General features: G+C 36.5%; 1 protein-coding gene across 5 annotated transcripts in view; it reads left to right on the top strand.

The window, feature by feature from the left end:
* ZFAND3 (zinc finger AN1-type containing 3) overlaps positions 1 to 17,449 on the top strand; it is a 383,326-nt gene that overhangs the window by 321,068 nt on the left and 44,809 nt on the right. For 4 of the 5 annotated variants that reach the window (XM_079148363.1, XM_079148362.1, XM_079148364.1 and 1 more), the window contains one exon: positions 5,049 to 5,114. The exons of the other annotated variant lie outside the window; for it this stretch is intronic. In XM_079148363.1, the coding sequence (XP_079004489.1) occupies positions 5,049 to 5,114 (66 nt within the window). The remainder of the gene's footprint in view (positions 1 to 5,048; positions 5,115 to 17,449) is intronic. 5 annotated transcript variants of the gene reach the window in all.

Here is a 17,449-nt window from a genome sequence, read left to right as displayed (position 1 = left end):
CACTCCTCTCTAAGGACACATTCTGGTCTCTACTGGAATCTGGTCTCCCCTGAATTATAGTCCAAGACCTGAAATAAATGCCTTTTTAGGCTCGATACAAGCCTCTTTGGATGACATAGATAATGATTTGAATTGTTTTGTGTTAAGAAATACATTTTTTTCCCCCAACCTGAGTCCCATCAAACATACTTCCCCTTCTATTTCACTTCCCACTTACCTAGAGAACCTGTAGTCATGAAAAGTTTTCTTCACCTTGTTTTTCTTAATTGGCTTGGTTCAACCCTGCTGCTTGGAAAGAGGACAACGAGCTAAAAATGGGAAGTAGAGTTTATAGTGATTTATGTGGACATATGCCAGGCCCTCTCTCAGGAATTGGAAAGTTCAGAAAGGAAAAAGCCAAGCCCCTCCCCCAATGGAGCAGAGGCCCTCACTTTGACCTTTACCATCAGCTGTTTACTATAACCACATGAGAACACTGTTGTATTTTCGTTGTTGTTGTTGTTGTGGACAAAAACAGAAAAAGGTTTCCCTTCAGTTGCCCATGATTTCCTGCATGCATTTTAAGAGTTGATTGAGAATTAATTGTGTAAGGGTAGATACTGTCGTCTCCTGTGGTTGCTGCTTTATTTGAGACGGTAGGAGTTTGGGATGACAGCACAATTAGTGTAGGATATATGTGTGGTGCTCATATGCCTCTACTCTGGTTTTAAAGTGCTTCATAGGTTATAATCTGCCACACCAAAATTAATTCCAAGCTTTCTGTTTATAATATTGCCCAATTATCAAAACTGGAATATATTATCACTGCCAGTTACTCCTGCTGTCAATTTGTCTTGGCTCAAGTATGGTTCTATTTGTACTTTACTGTAATGTAGTGAATACATTGGATTGGGTTGTTAGTTTAACAAGCTCTCTAGAGAACACTCTCATGATGATGCATGTTGAGATATGCTTGGTAGCCATAAAGTTATTTGCATATTTGCCAAAACCTACAGAAATTCACTCACCAGACTCTTATTTAAGGGATAAAGTCTCAGCCTACAAATGAGGTGAAGGTTCTTATTTGATAATTATCTAAGACATTTGTAAATATGAGGTGTTACACAACTAAATTTTTTTAGGTGTTTTGATGACTTTTCTTCTCTTATAGTTTTACTGGATGAATTATTTTATATCCTTTGAAAATAAAGTGTTATGCTGTCATTGAGTTCTGTGCTTCATGCAACTTTTATGTTGTGGTAACCCAGTGATCCTCACCAGATATTGAGCTTGGCAGGAAGAAATTGTTATCAGATACTGGAACTAACTGGGCTGTTAATATTTTAGTGTTCATCTGGTTTAGAAATGCACACTAATGTCCTTCTATGCCCATTCTTCCCTGTTGCATCAAAATTTCCAGATCCAAGCCCTGGGAATCTGTATTTTTCTGGATGTAGAAAATGTTCTCATATTTTGATATCACAGTCATTGTGTGTGTGTGTGTGTGCGCGCGCGCGTGTGAAAATCCCTCAAGCTAAGCATTTAAGATTTGTGTAGTTTATTCTAGGATAGGTTGAGTATTCTTAATCCAAAATGTTCCAAAATCAAAAATTTTTTTGAGCCCCCAAATGATACCACAAGTAGAAAATTCCATGCCTGACTGCACATCATAAGTCAGTCAAAACAAAGTTCCAACAAAAATAATGTATAGAATTACATTCATACTTATGTATATACAGGGTATATATGATACATAAATGAATTTTATATTTACTCTTGGGTCCATCTCCGGTATTTCTCATGTATGTACAAATACTACAAAGTCCAAAAAAATCCTGAAATCCCAAGTAGTACTGGTCCTAAGTATTTTGGATAAAAGATACCTATATTTCGTTCTCCTTGTGTTATATCTCCATTAAAAAAGTTCTTTAAAAATGTGCTTTACTAGATGGTGGAATGTGACAAACATCATTACCCTATATACATGTATGATTACATGAACGTTGTGACTATGTCCAGAGAAATGAAAAGCAGTACCCCATTTGGGTACAATGAATCAAAATGCATTCTGATATCATGTGCAACTACATAGAACAAACAATAAAATAATAAAATTATATTTGTTAAAAAAAAATGTGCTTTACTGGCAGGCATTGTGGTACACACCTGTAATCCCAGCAGCTCCAGAGACTGAGACAGGAGGCTCTTGAGTTCAAAGCCAGCCTCAGCAACTTAGCGAGGCAGAGACCCTGTCTCTAAATAAAATAAAAAAAGGGCTGTGAGATGTGACTCAGTGTTGAGTACCCCTGAGTTCAATCCCTGATACCTGCTACCCCCACCCATAAAAGAAAAAAAGAAAAAAATGCTTTACTTTCCTGATTAAGTCAAATAGTTTGTAGTTGTCACTTAATGAACATTGTTAAGCATCCAAAGTCCACATAGTCATGATCCATGCCAGATAACAATGTGAGTCTTGATTCTTAGAAACATAAAACGTGGTAGAAGAGAAAGCAGTGATATGTAATATAAAGTTTTATAGTTCATAAATGTAGTAGATGATCCATTAACCCTCTGGCTTATTGGCAGTTCTACTATCCCCCCCTTTTTGTTAAAGAAACTAAGGATCACTTATCCGAGTTTATTCAGCAAGTAGGGAATAGTTACAGGATGGACCTAAACTGTGTCTTCTATAAATGCCCGTAGTGTCCCAGAAGTAAGAATGCTAACAAAACATGGAAATAGAAACTACAGCATTTTGCAGAGCTGTGAAAAGCCAATGTCTAGAGGGTTCTTAAGGATGTGGGGTCTATGTTAGGTTTAAAAGTGGCTCATTGTCTCTTCATGACACAGTTGCCCCATTTAAACCTTTGGAATTTTAGTATATTAAGCTTTTTCTGGTGAGTGTAACATTCAGTTGAAGTACCCTGCTCTCTTGTATTTCTAAACTTTTTAACTTATTCTTGCTTCATGTTCAGATTGTTGCATTTCTAGATTTTTTTGGCCACTGATGACATTCTTCTTCCTCATTACATATAACATTTATTACCTGTTCTGTACTGTGGCACTTGATCAGTTTCCATCCATTTTTTTGTTCATGTCTTGTTCTTTACTTATGTATATATATTTTTCCTTCCTAATATGATAAGCTCTCTGACTGTGGACCTGTGGTGGCATATAATATATGTGTGCTAAGTAGTCTTTGAAGTTAACAGTGCACTTATTCTGTTTTCCTCCCTTTAAGAATTTCCCCTCTATGCCTTTTTACATCTACTAAGGGTTGCTGTTATTATGTGACCTTGGTATAGGAAGGAGTTGGCTAATACTTACATTCCTAAGTGGATCTCCAAGTTCTCAAACCCTTGCATCTCAGTGGCATAACCTCTTGGAACAGGTTCCAGAGCTCTTACAGTTTTCCTTCCTGTGGGAAGCCGTCCTTATTTAGCAGATTCAGACTAGGTTGAGCCATGGGACGCAGAGGCTTGGCTTCTAGGAACTGCCAGGAAGCATGTGGGGCTGTGTGGGAGTGGTTCCCTGTCTCCTGCTGGAATTTTCCCCCTAAGAGAATGGCTTCCCTAACTCCACCCTATCCTGTCCATCACAGAAGAAGCTCCCCCTTGTCCTTGCCCCTTTTACCTGTATATTAAAAATAAAGAAGAGTTGGGCGACTTCATGTTGTTGTTGTAAGAGGCCAGAGCTGGTATAGCCAGTCCTGTCACACCTCGTCTTATAAAAAGAGTATTGGCTCTTGTGTGTTCATTGAGTGGATATGTTTTTTTCAGTAATAGATAGGAAAACCGCCAACATCCTCCTCTGGTAGTTAACCCTTTTCTCCTCCATGAGGGATGAGGCAGAGAGGACCCCCACACCTTCCTTTACACTAAGAAACTTCAGTGATACGAAGTTTTGTTATACATGATATACAACTCTGCCAAGTAACTGTGTTTCCCCTTTGCCAGTCATCATCACTTGGGAAGCTTTTTCAAAATAAATGTGTAACATTTATCTCTTTTCTTTTCCTTTGTGATCATCACCACTGCCCCTCCCAGGACAAGTCAAGAACCACTGGCCTTCATATTTTTATAGTAACTTTCTATTCAGAAGATAGGACATAGTCAGTGGGGGAGGAATGCTGGGGTGTGTATCAATATCAACTACAGAATGTGTCAATGGTCCTGATCTTACAGAATGAAATTACTGCTTTTCAAACCTTCATCCTCTGACTGACTATATCTTTTGCATACTGTTGATTTATGGCTATGCATCAACTCTCTAAGGTTCTTTGAAGGTTCTCTATATCATACTTCTTCTTTTCCTTTGTTTTAGAGTACTTGGTATTGAACCCAGGGGTGCTCTACCACTGAACTACCTCCCCAGTCCTTTTTATTTATTTATTTATTTTATTTTTGAAACAATCTCACTAAGTTGCTCAGACTGACCTTGAACTAGCCATACTCCTGCCTCAGCCTCCGGAGTTGTGGGGGTTACGGGTATGCATCAGTGCTTCTGCTTCCTTTCAGTCATCATTCTTTTTATAATAAAACAAGATGTTCTTTCTTGGTCAGCAATGCCTTCCTTGTGTTTTAAAATGATCCTTGCTTCTTCTGACAAGCAATTTGTTATTCCTTGGGGGATTCTTCCCTTTAAATATGGATAGTTTTACAGTAAATTCAAAGATAGAGTGACCACTAAAATTAAAAGAGGAAATATTCCTGCTTACTGCTTTGTGGAACACTCATCTCCCCAAACTTAACGGGTAATTTCTTCTCACCTGGATCTGAATTCTAATTAAATTTTTATCTTTAACTCCTTAAAATCATTTGACTCTTTAATGAAAAGCATGTTTTACTGGGTGTGTATCAAGATCACAGTGGAAAGACTATGAATCTCTAAAGAGATAGTTGCTGAACTAAAATTTGATCCTTAGAATTAACCTACCACCATTTCCTGCTACCCTCCTCATGCATATTTGCAGGTTGATCCTCTCCTTGTTAGGTTTCTCTTTCTTCAAGGTAGCAGCTATGGGCATGTGGAGGATGTTCTGACTGATGTGCCTGCCTTTCTGTTTCTAGGTGGGCCATGCACAGACACAGCTCATGTCTCGTTAATCACACCAACCAAAAGATCCTGTGGTACAGGTATGTACATCATTCTTATGTGAATTCATCTTTACCTGAATTCCTAATAGAAATGAGCCATTGGTTCTAACTTGGTGTGCTTACCAGGGTATTCTCTTGATTTCTTTTATGAATTGTGAAATGATATATTTTATGCTCTGTATTGGGTATGGCATGTGAGCAGAGGTCAGAGTGATATTCTTGGGGGTCAGATTGAGTAATGTTGTCAGATCTAAGAACATTAACATCAAAATTTATCTCCTAATATCTAAAGAATGTTATTAGGACATGAAACATACATAAAAATGCAGATCATTTCCCAGTTTTTAGCATGTGGCTAATTTTTCCAAGTCTTGGACCTATTAAAAAAAATTGTCTAAATACTAGAGAATGGAAGGCAAAAGAAGTTGTAATGTAAAAAAAAAAAAAAATGGTGTTTTAACTTAGCTATCATAGTTATTTAGTTTTGGAAAATTACTTTCTCTTGTTCATCTTAAAGCCATGGAATGTGCTGAAATCATTCTTTTCAGATGCTTGGAGTGGCAAAAACATCCTGTGCATCTGTGACATTTTTATTAAACATGAAGTCATGAATCTTATAGTTCTCTAAAGAGCAGTCATAGTACCCATTGCTCCCTTAGCCTATAGCTTAATTTATCTTAAACAATTTGCCTTTTGTAATAATACTGCCTCCTATTTAAAATATCTCAAGGATTATATTTGGAAGACTATAATTATATTGTTTTTCTGAAGGTCACAGTAAAAAATTTTCATAACTTAAGAAGTCCTCTCAAGTAGAAATAGCGTGAATTATTTCCATGTATGACTTACACTGAAATCTCAGTTCCTTTATATGCTTTGATATTAAATCTCAAACAGACCTGTCTTTGCACAGTTTCAGAGTAGCATGCTGGCATTTAACTCTAAAGAACTTAATTTTACTCTTCTAAGTGACAAGCTTTTAAGCAGGGTTGGGTAAGATTGTCCTGGCATGCTCTCTTGAGCCTAGTCAGCAAGCTCTAGTAAGTAGAGTGGCTTTCTCTACTTGATTGATATGAAAGAATTGTGTCCTGGCATGAGACAGATCATCCTTATTAGACAGTGGGAAGTTGGAGAGCACCTGCCTACCCACTCTAAATAAACTTGAAAACATCAGAGCTCTTTGATTTAAAGTCTTAACATTTCACATGTACAATGTACTTTATTCTTTTTTCTTTATTTCTAGTCTTGGTCCTCAGGACAGGGTTTACTTTTAGCACTATCAGCATGATCAAGTAGTGTCAAGGAGTGAACCTTGGCACATCGGGTCATCCTGAGAGTTTAGAGAAAGATTGGTATACTGAGTTTAGACACTGAAACTAGAAGGAACTTCCCTTGAATATCATGTATTTGATACTCAAGTACTTCTGTCTTCTAGATCTGTTGCCTTCCTTTTGCTCCCATACTACTTTGTGTATCCAAAAATAATAATAGCATTTATTGCATGCTTACTGCGTTGCCAGGCACCATTCAATATGCATGCTCAATCTTGAGAACATCTGCAGGATACTTAATCATCATTCCTCTTTTATAGATGTAAAAATAGGCACTCAGAATATTAAGTTTACTTCCTGAAATAATATTACTAACAAGTAATTGAGCCAGGATTTGAACATAGATCTTTCAGATGCAAAAAGCCTGTGTTGTTTCCATGACATCATGTTACTTCTTTTCACATTTTATTACACAGTAATAATTTTTTTCTTTAACAAGCAGCGGAAAACTGTATCATTGAAAGAAATTTTGGGAAAAAAAGATTTGGAAACAGCATCTAGTGAAATAATAGTAAAATGTGAATTCTAGGGGTCTGAGGGTATAGCTCAGTGGTAAAACACTTGCCTAGTATGCACAAGGCAACCCCAGCCTTGTGTTCAACCTCAGCACTACCAAAATAAATAAATAAATAAATAAATAAATAAAGATGCAAGTTCCAAAATGAGATCTGATTTCATATACTGGCTTTAACCACTTGTAAACTGTAATTTTAAGTAAATAAATTGACATTTTGAAATTTGTTCTTCATATATAAAATGGGATTAACTATCTCATAAATTTGATATAAGAAAAGAAATACAAAGTTCACATAGTAGACCTTTATTTAGCCCTTGGTGGCTGCTATTGTAATCTCATCATTAAAGATTACGTATATGTAGATGGTGTTAGCAAACATATCAGTAGGTACTTTAGGTGGAAAGAAGACTTAAGTAGAAATATTAATACTCACAGCCATACCCAGTTTCATTGATTGAGTTTATGTTGGTCTCATTCTCTCTTGAATGGTAGTATTATAAAAGGAACCGAGGGTAATATTTTTAGTGTACATACATGAAATGATAAAAGAGGCATTGAGCTCTCAGTCACACATTTCTAAGCCTTCATTTAGGTGAATATGTATGAATTAACTAGAAAGATTGAGAAAATTTGGTTTGGAAGGAAATGAATGCAGTATCCAAGTTATCCCCTAAAAAGCCTGAAGGAAAATTGAGATTTCTAAGCACAAACATTAAAGGTTATCAAGTTCAGCCTACTGTACTACTTTTTTATTTTTTATTTTTTTAAAGGACCCTGTTCTGTGCCTCTGAAAACAGTTAAGTCTAGTCTGACTACCTTATCCTTAAACACTGCCCTTGACTCTGGAGGACAGAGCTTCCTAATTTTGAGAGATTAATTATGTGTTCTGGAAAGCACAAGTTGAGTGTCTTTGCTCCATCTTTCTCTCCGTCTTACAATCAGGTTTTCCATAGTGCAGGGGTTTTGGTAATTTTTCTTCTGAATCACTAGTTGTTATTACATTGTTGAAATATTCCTTGTAGTCTTTAGGTTCTTCAAGAGTAATATTCATGTCTCTAACATTTGTGCTATGGTGCTTCTGTCATGCTTCTTCCAAGGATCTTCCAGACAGATCTTTCATGGGCCTTCAAGCTTAGATGGCCAGTAAATAAATCACCTTACAGTGGTGTCATATCTTAGGAACCACACTGTGAGACCTGTGTGTGATTTTTATTGACCCCCTTCGGACCAATTCATGCATTCAATGTTGTATACTAAGCCTTCAGCTTAGTAATAATGTGTATTAGAAAAAGGATTCTTAAGCTTGAATAAAATGAATTTTTAAGTCTGCAGTCTCTGAATAAGGCCACAAAATCTGTATTTTATCAGGTTGGATTATTAATAAATGCCTGTATCTGAGCCTTTTAAAAGTTTCTATTTTGTAGATTCATTTGTGAATAAATATCTATATGTGTTGTTTATAAACAGCAAGTATACCTACAAATGAATACATATTAAAGGCACATTAGTCAGCATTTTAGATAGGAGTGTGCAATAAAAGTGACCTTTTTAGTGAACAGGTCATTTTTTATGTTGAGAATTAGATCTAAAGATTAGCAGTAGACCTATTATTATGTGGTTTAGTAAGTAGAGACCTGCATGGTTAATTATTTAATCTCCATTTGCATTTCAAGGAACTCAAGTGTTCATCTGGTAGAGAGTATTATAATTTAAAGGGGTACAACACTGTAGAGTGTTTTGGTCTTCAACCATCAAAGTGAGAGAGAATTCTTTTTAAGATACTGCTTTGTAATAACTGTGACTCCCAAGAAGCAGATTGCAAAAAGTTGCTGTAGTAACAAATGAAAGATCAGTTTGTGTTTATGAGCAAGATGGTAAAGACTTTTTCTTTAGACACTGGCTTTTAACCACACAGAACTATTAACAGTTAGTCAGAGTGATTTTTAGATAAAAACCAGCACCATTATTTTCATCTTGGTATTTAGGCAGAGAAAAATTAAGTGAAGATACATGTGGTTGTCTCCATTCCACCCAATCCCTGTTCCCTTTGTAGAGTTCTGAGATGTCTGCCATCAGCAGAGAGTTGAAAAATGCTGCCAGGTCCCAGGCTACTTTAGGTTAGAAAGCGAGAGTTAAAGCCTGTCACACCTTCAGATTCCTAGAGAGAGTATGTCTCTTCAAAGAGCTTTGAATATTTTTACATGTTTCCTTGTTAATTCTTACAACATTCTTGCCAAGAATAAGTACATTGTGAAGAAAAGAATTTGCCTAGCTTGGCAACAGACCAGCAAGAGGATTCCCTTCTATCCTTCATCTTTTCTAATCATCAAATTATACCATGAGTGAAAACACTGTAATTTGAGCTGTGATCATCTCCTTTAACAGCTTTATTTGGAAGGTATTTGGATACTTAGGTAAATATATTGCTGAGCTCATATTTTTGTTGTTAAAGTTTCTTTGTGAAAGAAGTTTGTGTCCTTTTTATTAGGCTTTCCTATTTAAAGACTTAGAGAAGTTATTCTGTATTTTCTTTAGTGGAGTTTGTTATTTGATGAATCTTAAAATTAAAACTATAAAGGACACATAGAACAGTGTCTGGTTTTAAATGTACTTAGAGAAATAGTCTCTCTCTAGCAGGATCCTTGAATAGTAAGTAGCCCAAGGATTCTACTCCTTTGGTCTCGCTCCTCTGGTGCTGGGCGAGGTCATCACCATGCAAGTGGGGGCATTGACTACCTCTTAACCCTTAGCCTAAGGCTGAGTATATCCAGGGGCAGACATTTTAGTATATGCGAGGGCGGGGGAGGGAAGGAAATTGCACCCTGTATAGCTCAGAAGGCATTGTCTTATCTTTTCATTTTATAGTCCCTTTATTTCTGAAGTTAAAACAAAAAATTCATAGACATGACTACATGATACTGTCAACAGACTCCCCCTCCCACCCCCCCACAGTACCAAGGATTGAACCTAGAATGTTCTACCATTGAGCAATACCCCCAGCCCCTTTTTATTTTTTATTTTCAGACAGGGTCTCACTAAGTTACTGAGACTGGCTTCCAACTAGTGATCTTTCTGCCTTAGCCTATCGAATCACTGGAATTAAAGGTGTGCACCACCACACCAGGCTGTCAACAGACTTTTGTTCCACTATGTCTATATTCATTTTTACTCTTCATACAGCAGATATGTTGGGTAGATAATATTCTCTATGATAGACTTGAAAAGTAATGGTTAAAAAAATGCCGTTTATATGTTTAAAACAGGATGATAGTAGAGTATATCAAGTAAAATAACCAGTGTGGAGCCATAACGGAACTGTAGTATTGCCTGAGATTAAAGCAAATGGGACTAGAAACTGTCCCATTAAACATCAAGGCAGCTTTTCAAAAAGACCTTTCCATTCTTTAAGATGCATGTTCAGTTTAATGTATACCCTTTCCTGTTACATTCTCTCCCTCCCTCCTTGTTTTCTTTCTTTCTTCCTTTCTGCACCTGTTTATTCTTTTGGGTCACCTATTTTCCCTTTAATGTGATGAACAGTGACATGAACTATAATAGCCTTGTATTGTTCATTGCTATCCTTTTTGTCCCTCCCCACATCTTTTCTTGACTCGTTTCTCTTTGGCAGCCTGCTTGTGATATTGTCTGTTCTTAGACAAGAGAAGAAACCCACTTTCACCTGGGAGTTTAGAGAAGATTGATGTGCTAAACACTTTCCACATCAGTGTTCAGAAGCCAGTTAAAGGAAAATGTTCCACTGCTGTTATGTTACCAAGAGGTTTATATGAGGTCTTTTAAATGGATTCAGAAGCCAAAGGGTGGTGGTGTTCAGTCAGAGGTGGCCCTATAAATCTTAGAAATACCTGCAGTTGTGTAGGCATCTCCTGATAGAGTATTCATGGAAACATTTCAACCAGTATATTTAATCCTAAAGAGTTGAGTCAGTAGCTACGAACTGTATTACACACTGTAGGTGGCTCTTCTGAAGATGACTTCATGTCTCCCTTGGCTCTGCGGAGTGTTAAAGGAAGGTGGCTTAAGGTATGAGTTCAATGGAGTAATTCGTTTTTTTCTTTCTTTCTTGTTGTTCCTTCAGAAATAGCTCTTCCCTCAACTCTGCAGCATCAGCGTTTGAGGCAGAAAATTAGAAATTTGACCTACTTATGTAATATGCAAGTTTCCATCAGGAGGATATTAGAAAAGATATAAACCTTTCATTTTTATTAGCATTTAATGTAACCATTGAAGAAAGATCAAAACAGTAAATCTGTCATGGGAAGGGAAAAAGTATTAAAAAATGTTTTACCTCATGCACTCATCATCTTGGGTCTTGAAGGAGTTCATTTGATTCCTGGGGAGGGGAACAAAATGAATACTAAATATTTGGCAAGATTGTAAAAAAATTTCTCTAATCAAAAAGGTCCTATCTTGCTGTAGTCTAAGCAGTTCTCACCAGTGGTTATCATGTATGCCATAATGACTACTAACAAAAAGTGGTTTTGATCATTGAGAAGTGACTGGAGAGGGAAATAATCTAAATGCTTTGTCTGTCTTTCTCTTTTCCTATAATAACTTTAACCAGTCTACCTTATTTATTCATGTTAAAGAATAGAAAATGGGAGTAATTCTATTCATCTCACAGAATATATAGATTTTAGAAAATGATAGGGAAACTAGTACTTTCAAATGAGAGTTAGGTGCCATTGCCACCAATCTCCTATGTTTAATATGTTTGGCATTTAAAGCTTGCTGTACTCGAGGTCAGGAACTAGTTTCACAAGCCTTGTTTGGTTTTTACTCAGGAGAAGGCCCCCCTTCTGAGAAAAAGATGATAGAAGTGAGTATCAACCAGGGTGCCAGGCTCTCCTCAAGAGGAATTTTTGCACTTGAAAAATAAAAATACACTCCTGCATAAAAAGGAAAGGGAAGCAGTACCATTGCCTCTCTTTCCAGCAGGTGGGCTGGCATTTATTCCTCATAGCTTGTCGCTTTTTTGGAGGTATGTATGTGAAAAGCCTCCGTTTTGGTGTGGAACCTCTTATGATCTATGCTTTGTTCAGATTTGTTTGTTTGGATTCATGTGTGTATTTGAATCTAGGTGGTGGTGTTTTGTGATTTGTTTTTTTAATGGTCATTTATTTTACCATAGTTTGTACTCTTACCAAGGAGAAAGAGCCCTGCGCTTACATTAATTAACTGTTCTGTTGCTCCTCTGGGAATAAATGCCTGAGCCAACACTATTTTAAAAGAATGTCAAGGGACTTTAATACTTTTTTCCTCTTAAAACTTTTCTGTTGGTGAGGGGGTTGAATCTGGGGAGTGCTCTTCAGGTATTGTTCAATGGCATGTGTGTGCCTGTTAGAGGGGAGCATGTTAAAAATGTAGCTTTCCTGACCAGAAGGAGCATGATAGAACAGTCACAAAGCTGCATTATAAATCATCAGAACCTCGCAGCAATACTGCCCATTAAGGAGATCCCCCCCGCCCCTTTTCGGTTCCTGGCTGTACTAATAGAACAGCGCATCAGGCAAGGCTGTAAATAAAAGTTATTACCTAATAGGTGGGTGCTGAAGTGGAACGGACAGAGCTGAGGCATGGAGGCCTTATTACTGCTCATCAGCAATTATAAACAGGATAAAGTGTCTGGGACTTGCGCTGATGCAGCGATGGCTAATAGAGGCTGGGGATGACACTGGGCCATGATAGCATGATGTATGCTGATGGATTTTTACTGCCTCATCTTGCTGCTTGCTTTCAAGACAAGTTGTGTTATCTGTTTTCCTGCTTGCTCATCTGTCCAAAGAGAGACAGTCCTTTCCTGCCAGCAGGTGGACTGGCACTTCTCCCTCATATCTGTGTCTACTTTCAAGGCATCCCCTTCATGAACAGTCTTCAGAAATACTTCATAATCATGGCCAATTAAAGCCATAACCTTACTGCATTGCCTGTTGTCATGGTTATAGATCAGATCTTCAGAAGGGTTGCTTCTGGGGAATATAGGACCAGCTGAGAAACTGGTCAGTCAGCCAGGTCAACACTTTATTAAAAGACTATATGACAGAGTCCTGTAGTTGATTCTGTAGGAACATGCAAAAGAAGTGATAAATGTGCAACTTCCCCCTGGAAGCTTATACCATGAAGAGAGAGAATAAGCACAGAAATAAATGGAGCTGATTCCACCGTTAGAAAGCAACAGACATAACATTTATTTCAAAAAATGAAGATGGGGAGGATTATGGTAGTCATTAGGAGCAAACATAATACTAATGTAATATTTTTTTCTTTTAAAGATTTACCTTCCTAGTGAAATGCTTAAAACTTAGTTCCTTAGAGTCACTAGGAGTGATAAAGGGATACTAGAATGTGAAGGGGAAAGTCTGGCTAGCGGTAGGACTGTATTTTCTAGTGAATGGAAAACTTCAAATATTTTGAGTAGCACGTAAGCATCTACTGCTTGGTAAAATTGAGATACTACTGTGTTCAACTTTAATCACTCGGCTTCACTAAATCACAGTAATTAGACTTTCTGAGATAGGAAAAATCTGCAGTAGAGGCACAAAGGCATAGTTTTTAGAAGGGCTTACCACTTTAATCTAGGAGTTTATGAGCTCTGATAGTTCGTTTGTTTGTCACCTTTATGCAGTGTCTTCAAAACTAAACTATCAGAAGACTTCCTGCTGTTAAAGAAATTGTTTTTCTCTGATGCCTTAAGATATGCATAGGTCTGTAGCTTGTTTTAAAGAAGGCTAATATAAAATAATCTCAATATTGAAAGTCAGAGATTAACTAAGAATTAATGTTATACAAGTGTCCTTCAGGCTATAAAATGCCTTGCCATTGGATTAACATAAATATATTTTTCCTTTTACATTTAAAAAAACTTTTACCAAAAAAAATCAATTCATCCTTATTTATGCAGAGTGTGTTCTGTGGGTAGTGTCCAGTGGAATAGCGAAGAGAGGTAAATCTGGGAAAAGATGTTTTAGAAGAATAATTGACAGGATTTAACATCAGATTAGAGTTGACTGAATAAAGAATGCAAAATATACACCTGAGGAACCTAAGAAAGACTTGATTGATGGGAAGGAAGAAAGGCAAAGAAATATTGGTTGAAACAATTTTTGGTTTCTGATGAGCTCAAGTTCAGATTTTTAGATAGTTCTATAGAAAATTATAAATATGGGCCTGTTTTAGAAATTATCAATAGAAGCAAAGATTAAAGCTGTGTAAATAAGTGAGGAAAAGAATTCAGAAGAACAGGGGCTAAGAACTATACTGATGTACAGTCAGGTCAGGAAGGAGGATCCATTGAGTTAAGAAAGCTAAAGAAAGGAGAAAGCTTCCTCCAGAACCATGAAAGGTGCATGAGGAGAGGGATCAGGAAATAGGAAAACTAGGGAAAGCTATTGACCTGGCTCTTAGAAGAGCACTGGCAAAACTGAAAGAAGTTTGTGGACAGCCCAGGATCACTGAAGAGACTCTTAATAACAGGGAACTAAAGGCAGCAGACAGAATCATTCATTATGGTGTTAGTTGTACTATTAAAAACCAAAAATAGGAAAGACAGGGTCAGGCATTTTTTGATGTGGAGATGGTAAGATTGGGAAATATTTTACCTTTGTTAAAATACGAAGAAAAAAGGGACCAGAAAGAGGGAAAAAAAATAGAAAATACTAGAAAAATTGAAGAAGTTTATAAGCAAGATTTGTTGGTGGTAGAAACCCCAAAGTATTACTTCCTTCTAAGAGTATTAGGAAGGAGACATAGATATAGATTACCTATTAATTCTTTTAACATTGATGGTTAGCTGAAACTAGATGAACTAGAAGATCCCCCTTTTCTGAATAAACACACATAATAACATCAGCTGAAAATAGCAACAGAGTTGAGGTTGTATTGAGAATTCTGTGGACTGAGGAGGGAATATAGTATCCCCAAGTAGTAGCTAATCCAGGCTATAATAAATGGTTTAAATTTACAGTGAGCTTAAGTGATACTTTTCTCTGGATACTAATTAAATCCTGAAGAAAAGAGCAAAGAGTGAACAAGTGATGCTTACTTTTTTGTTTTTAATCATAAACTTTCATGTTTACAAAAGTGAGACATGGTAGGCACATCATACCACAGAATAATTTAGAAAAGAAAGAGTGTGGAGACGATCCTACTCCACGACTGGCCAGCTTTTTTTTTTTCCTGGACAGTTCTCTTTTAATACTGTAATTCTGTGGGTTCCTTATAACTGTGGGCTTTAAAAAAAGCTTTAAATCCTACTTTTTGAGATTCAACTGATATGAAATATGAAGAGTTTAGTTCACATTATTTCTCATCCCAGTGTTTGGTATTGTGTTATTGAATTCAGTTTTTCTCTTTTTTTTGGTCCACCAACTTCAGCACCATCTCTAGTACCTCTTATCATACTCCCTTTTTATATTAACAGTTGTTAACTATAAATGTTCAAGCCTGAAATCACAAGCAAATCTTCCGTGTTGTGATCATGGGTCATTTCTAAAAAATTAAGACCAATAAATGGTATTTACATTATTGTGACTCTATAAATGTTCCCTGCCAGACCATGAAGCTATATGGTAGAAATATATTTCTCTTTCTTTGGATCCATGGTTACCATCCCTATGCTATTGGCAATGTTCCTACACAACATCAGGCTAGTTGGTACACCACCGTTCCTCAAAAGCCATGCCACATTTTAGTTTGTTTTATATTTAGGTCATAACTCTGTAAAGCACTTATTTTTTGACATTTGTAATTGCCTTTCCTTTTTCTTGCAGTGTTTGGTTTTTTTGTCACTACTTTCTTCCTAATTCTGTATTTATACCTTTTACCTGAAATCTCTCTCCTGGAGCCCACTATCTTTCCCTTCCAATGTGGATGAAATGTTCTTTAAAGAACAGTAGACTTTTAAGCCTTCTCTGTCACCTGAGAACTTCCTGTCATGCTCTTGCTTTCTTTTGTTCTCTTGTTTTTTCAAATACAACCCAAGTTATTGCCTAAGAGAAGCAGTGTTGGAATTCATGCATATCTGAAAATATCTTTTCTGCCTCCAGCTTGATGAAAAGTTTTCATAAGAATTCTCTGATAAAAATCATTCCTTCTGCTTCCTGTTCCTTATCCTTGGACCCAAGAATCTCTTCCCTGTAGTTATTGATTGCCACATTAGGAGAAAGAAAACTTGGTGAATCATGAACTTCTCATTGATTTCTGTATAAAAGTGGTACATACAATTTGTGTTCATATTCTATTGGACCTAGTGAGTCATATGACCTTGCCAGAGTTGAACAGTGTAGGGAAATGCAATCCTATCATGTGCCTGCAAGGTGAAGAAGATCACCCTAATGAATAAAAGAGCACTGTTTAAACTTTTTATGTACTTATCCCTAGCATTCCCCAGTCTTCTTTTATTACTTTATTTTGCTCTATAGCGTTTTTCACCTTTTCACATACAGTGTATATAATTTACTCTTAAGTATTAATGTTTCTTGGCTCCTTCTCATCTGCATTGTAATTTACATGAACACAGAAAATTTTTCTTCGGTTTTTTTTTTTTTTTTTTTTTTTTAGTTTTGTTTTTTAGTTTTTGTAGTTGGACACAATACCTTTTTCTTTTCTTTTTTTTAAATGTGGTGCAAGGATTGAACCCAATGCCTCACGTGTGAGAGGCAAGCCCCCCACCTCTGAGCTATAACCCCAGCCCCAATTTTCCCCTCACCTCTGAGCTACAACTCCAGCCCCAATTTTTCTTCTTTATTCATCCCAGAGCCTGGAAGAGTGTCAAGTACACAAGAAGCACTCAGTACATAATTGTTGAAGGAATGAATGAACTATACATGTGCAAATTGCATGTATACAATTAGCTTCTCTTATTTTTTACTATTGCTTAAATATTATCCAGTGTTACTATAAACACACACTTGTGAACTCTTTGTAAGTCTTCTGAGTTTCGTCACCACAAATTAGTTATTCCTTTTGAGAAGTATAATTATAAATTAAATTTGGTACCAAAATTTCACTTATCAATTAACTGATTGATTCTTTTTAAGAAAATTGTATCCAATAGATGAAAATAAAAGTGCTCTTTATATTCTTTTATTTTAAAAAAGCATTGCTTCCTTGTTTTCTAGCATTCCCTGTAATGATTAAGAAATCAGATGCCACTGGTTTTCATTTTTTAAGAAATATTTTTAGTTGTAGGTTGACATAATACTTTAATTAATTTATTTATTTTTATATGGTGCTGAGGATCAAACCCAGTGCCTCACATGTACTAGGCATGCACTCTAACACTGAGCCACAACCCCAGTCCTGGTTTTCATTTTTTAAATACTATATCTGGATTTTTTTTCACCTTTAGAATTGTGCTTTATCCTTAATGTTCTAAAATTTGTAATGAATGTCTTGTGGTCATCCTTTTGTCCCATTCAAACTGTTGAACACGCTAGGACCCTTAAATCTGAAGTCTGATGCTCTGCTTCAGCTCTGCAAAGTTTCTGATACTCCCCAACCCTGCTTTG

Source organism: Sciurus vulgaris (genome assembly GCF_902686455.1).
Source record: "Sciurus vulgaris genome assembly, chromosome: 7".
In the NCBI taxonomy this organism is placed as follows: domain Eukaryota; kingdom Metazoa; phylum Chordata; class Mammalia; order Rodentia; family Sciuridae; genus Sciurus; species Sciurus vulgaris.
Note: the sequence above shows the minus strand (reverse complement) of the source record. Positions and strands in the feature narration are given on the sequence as shown.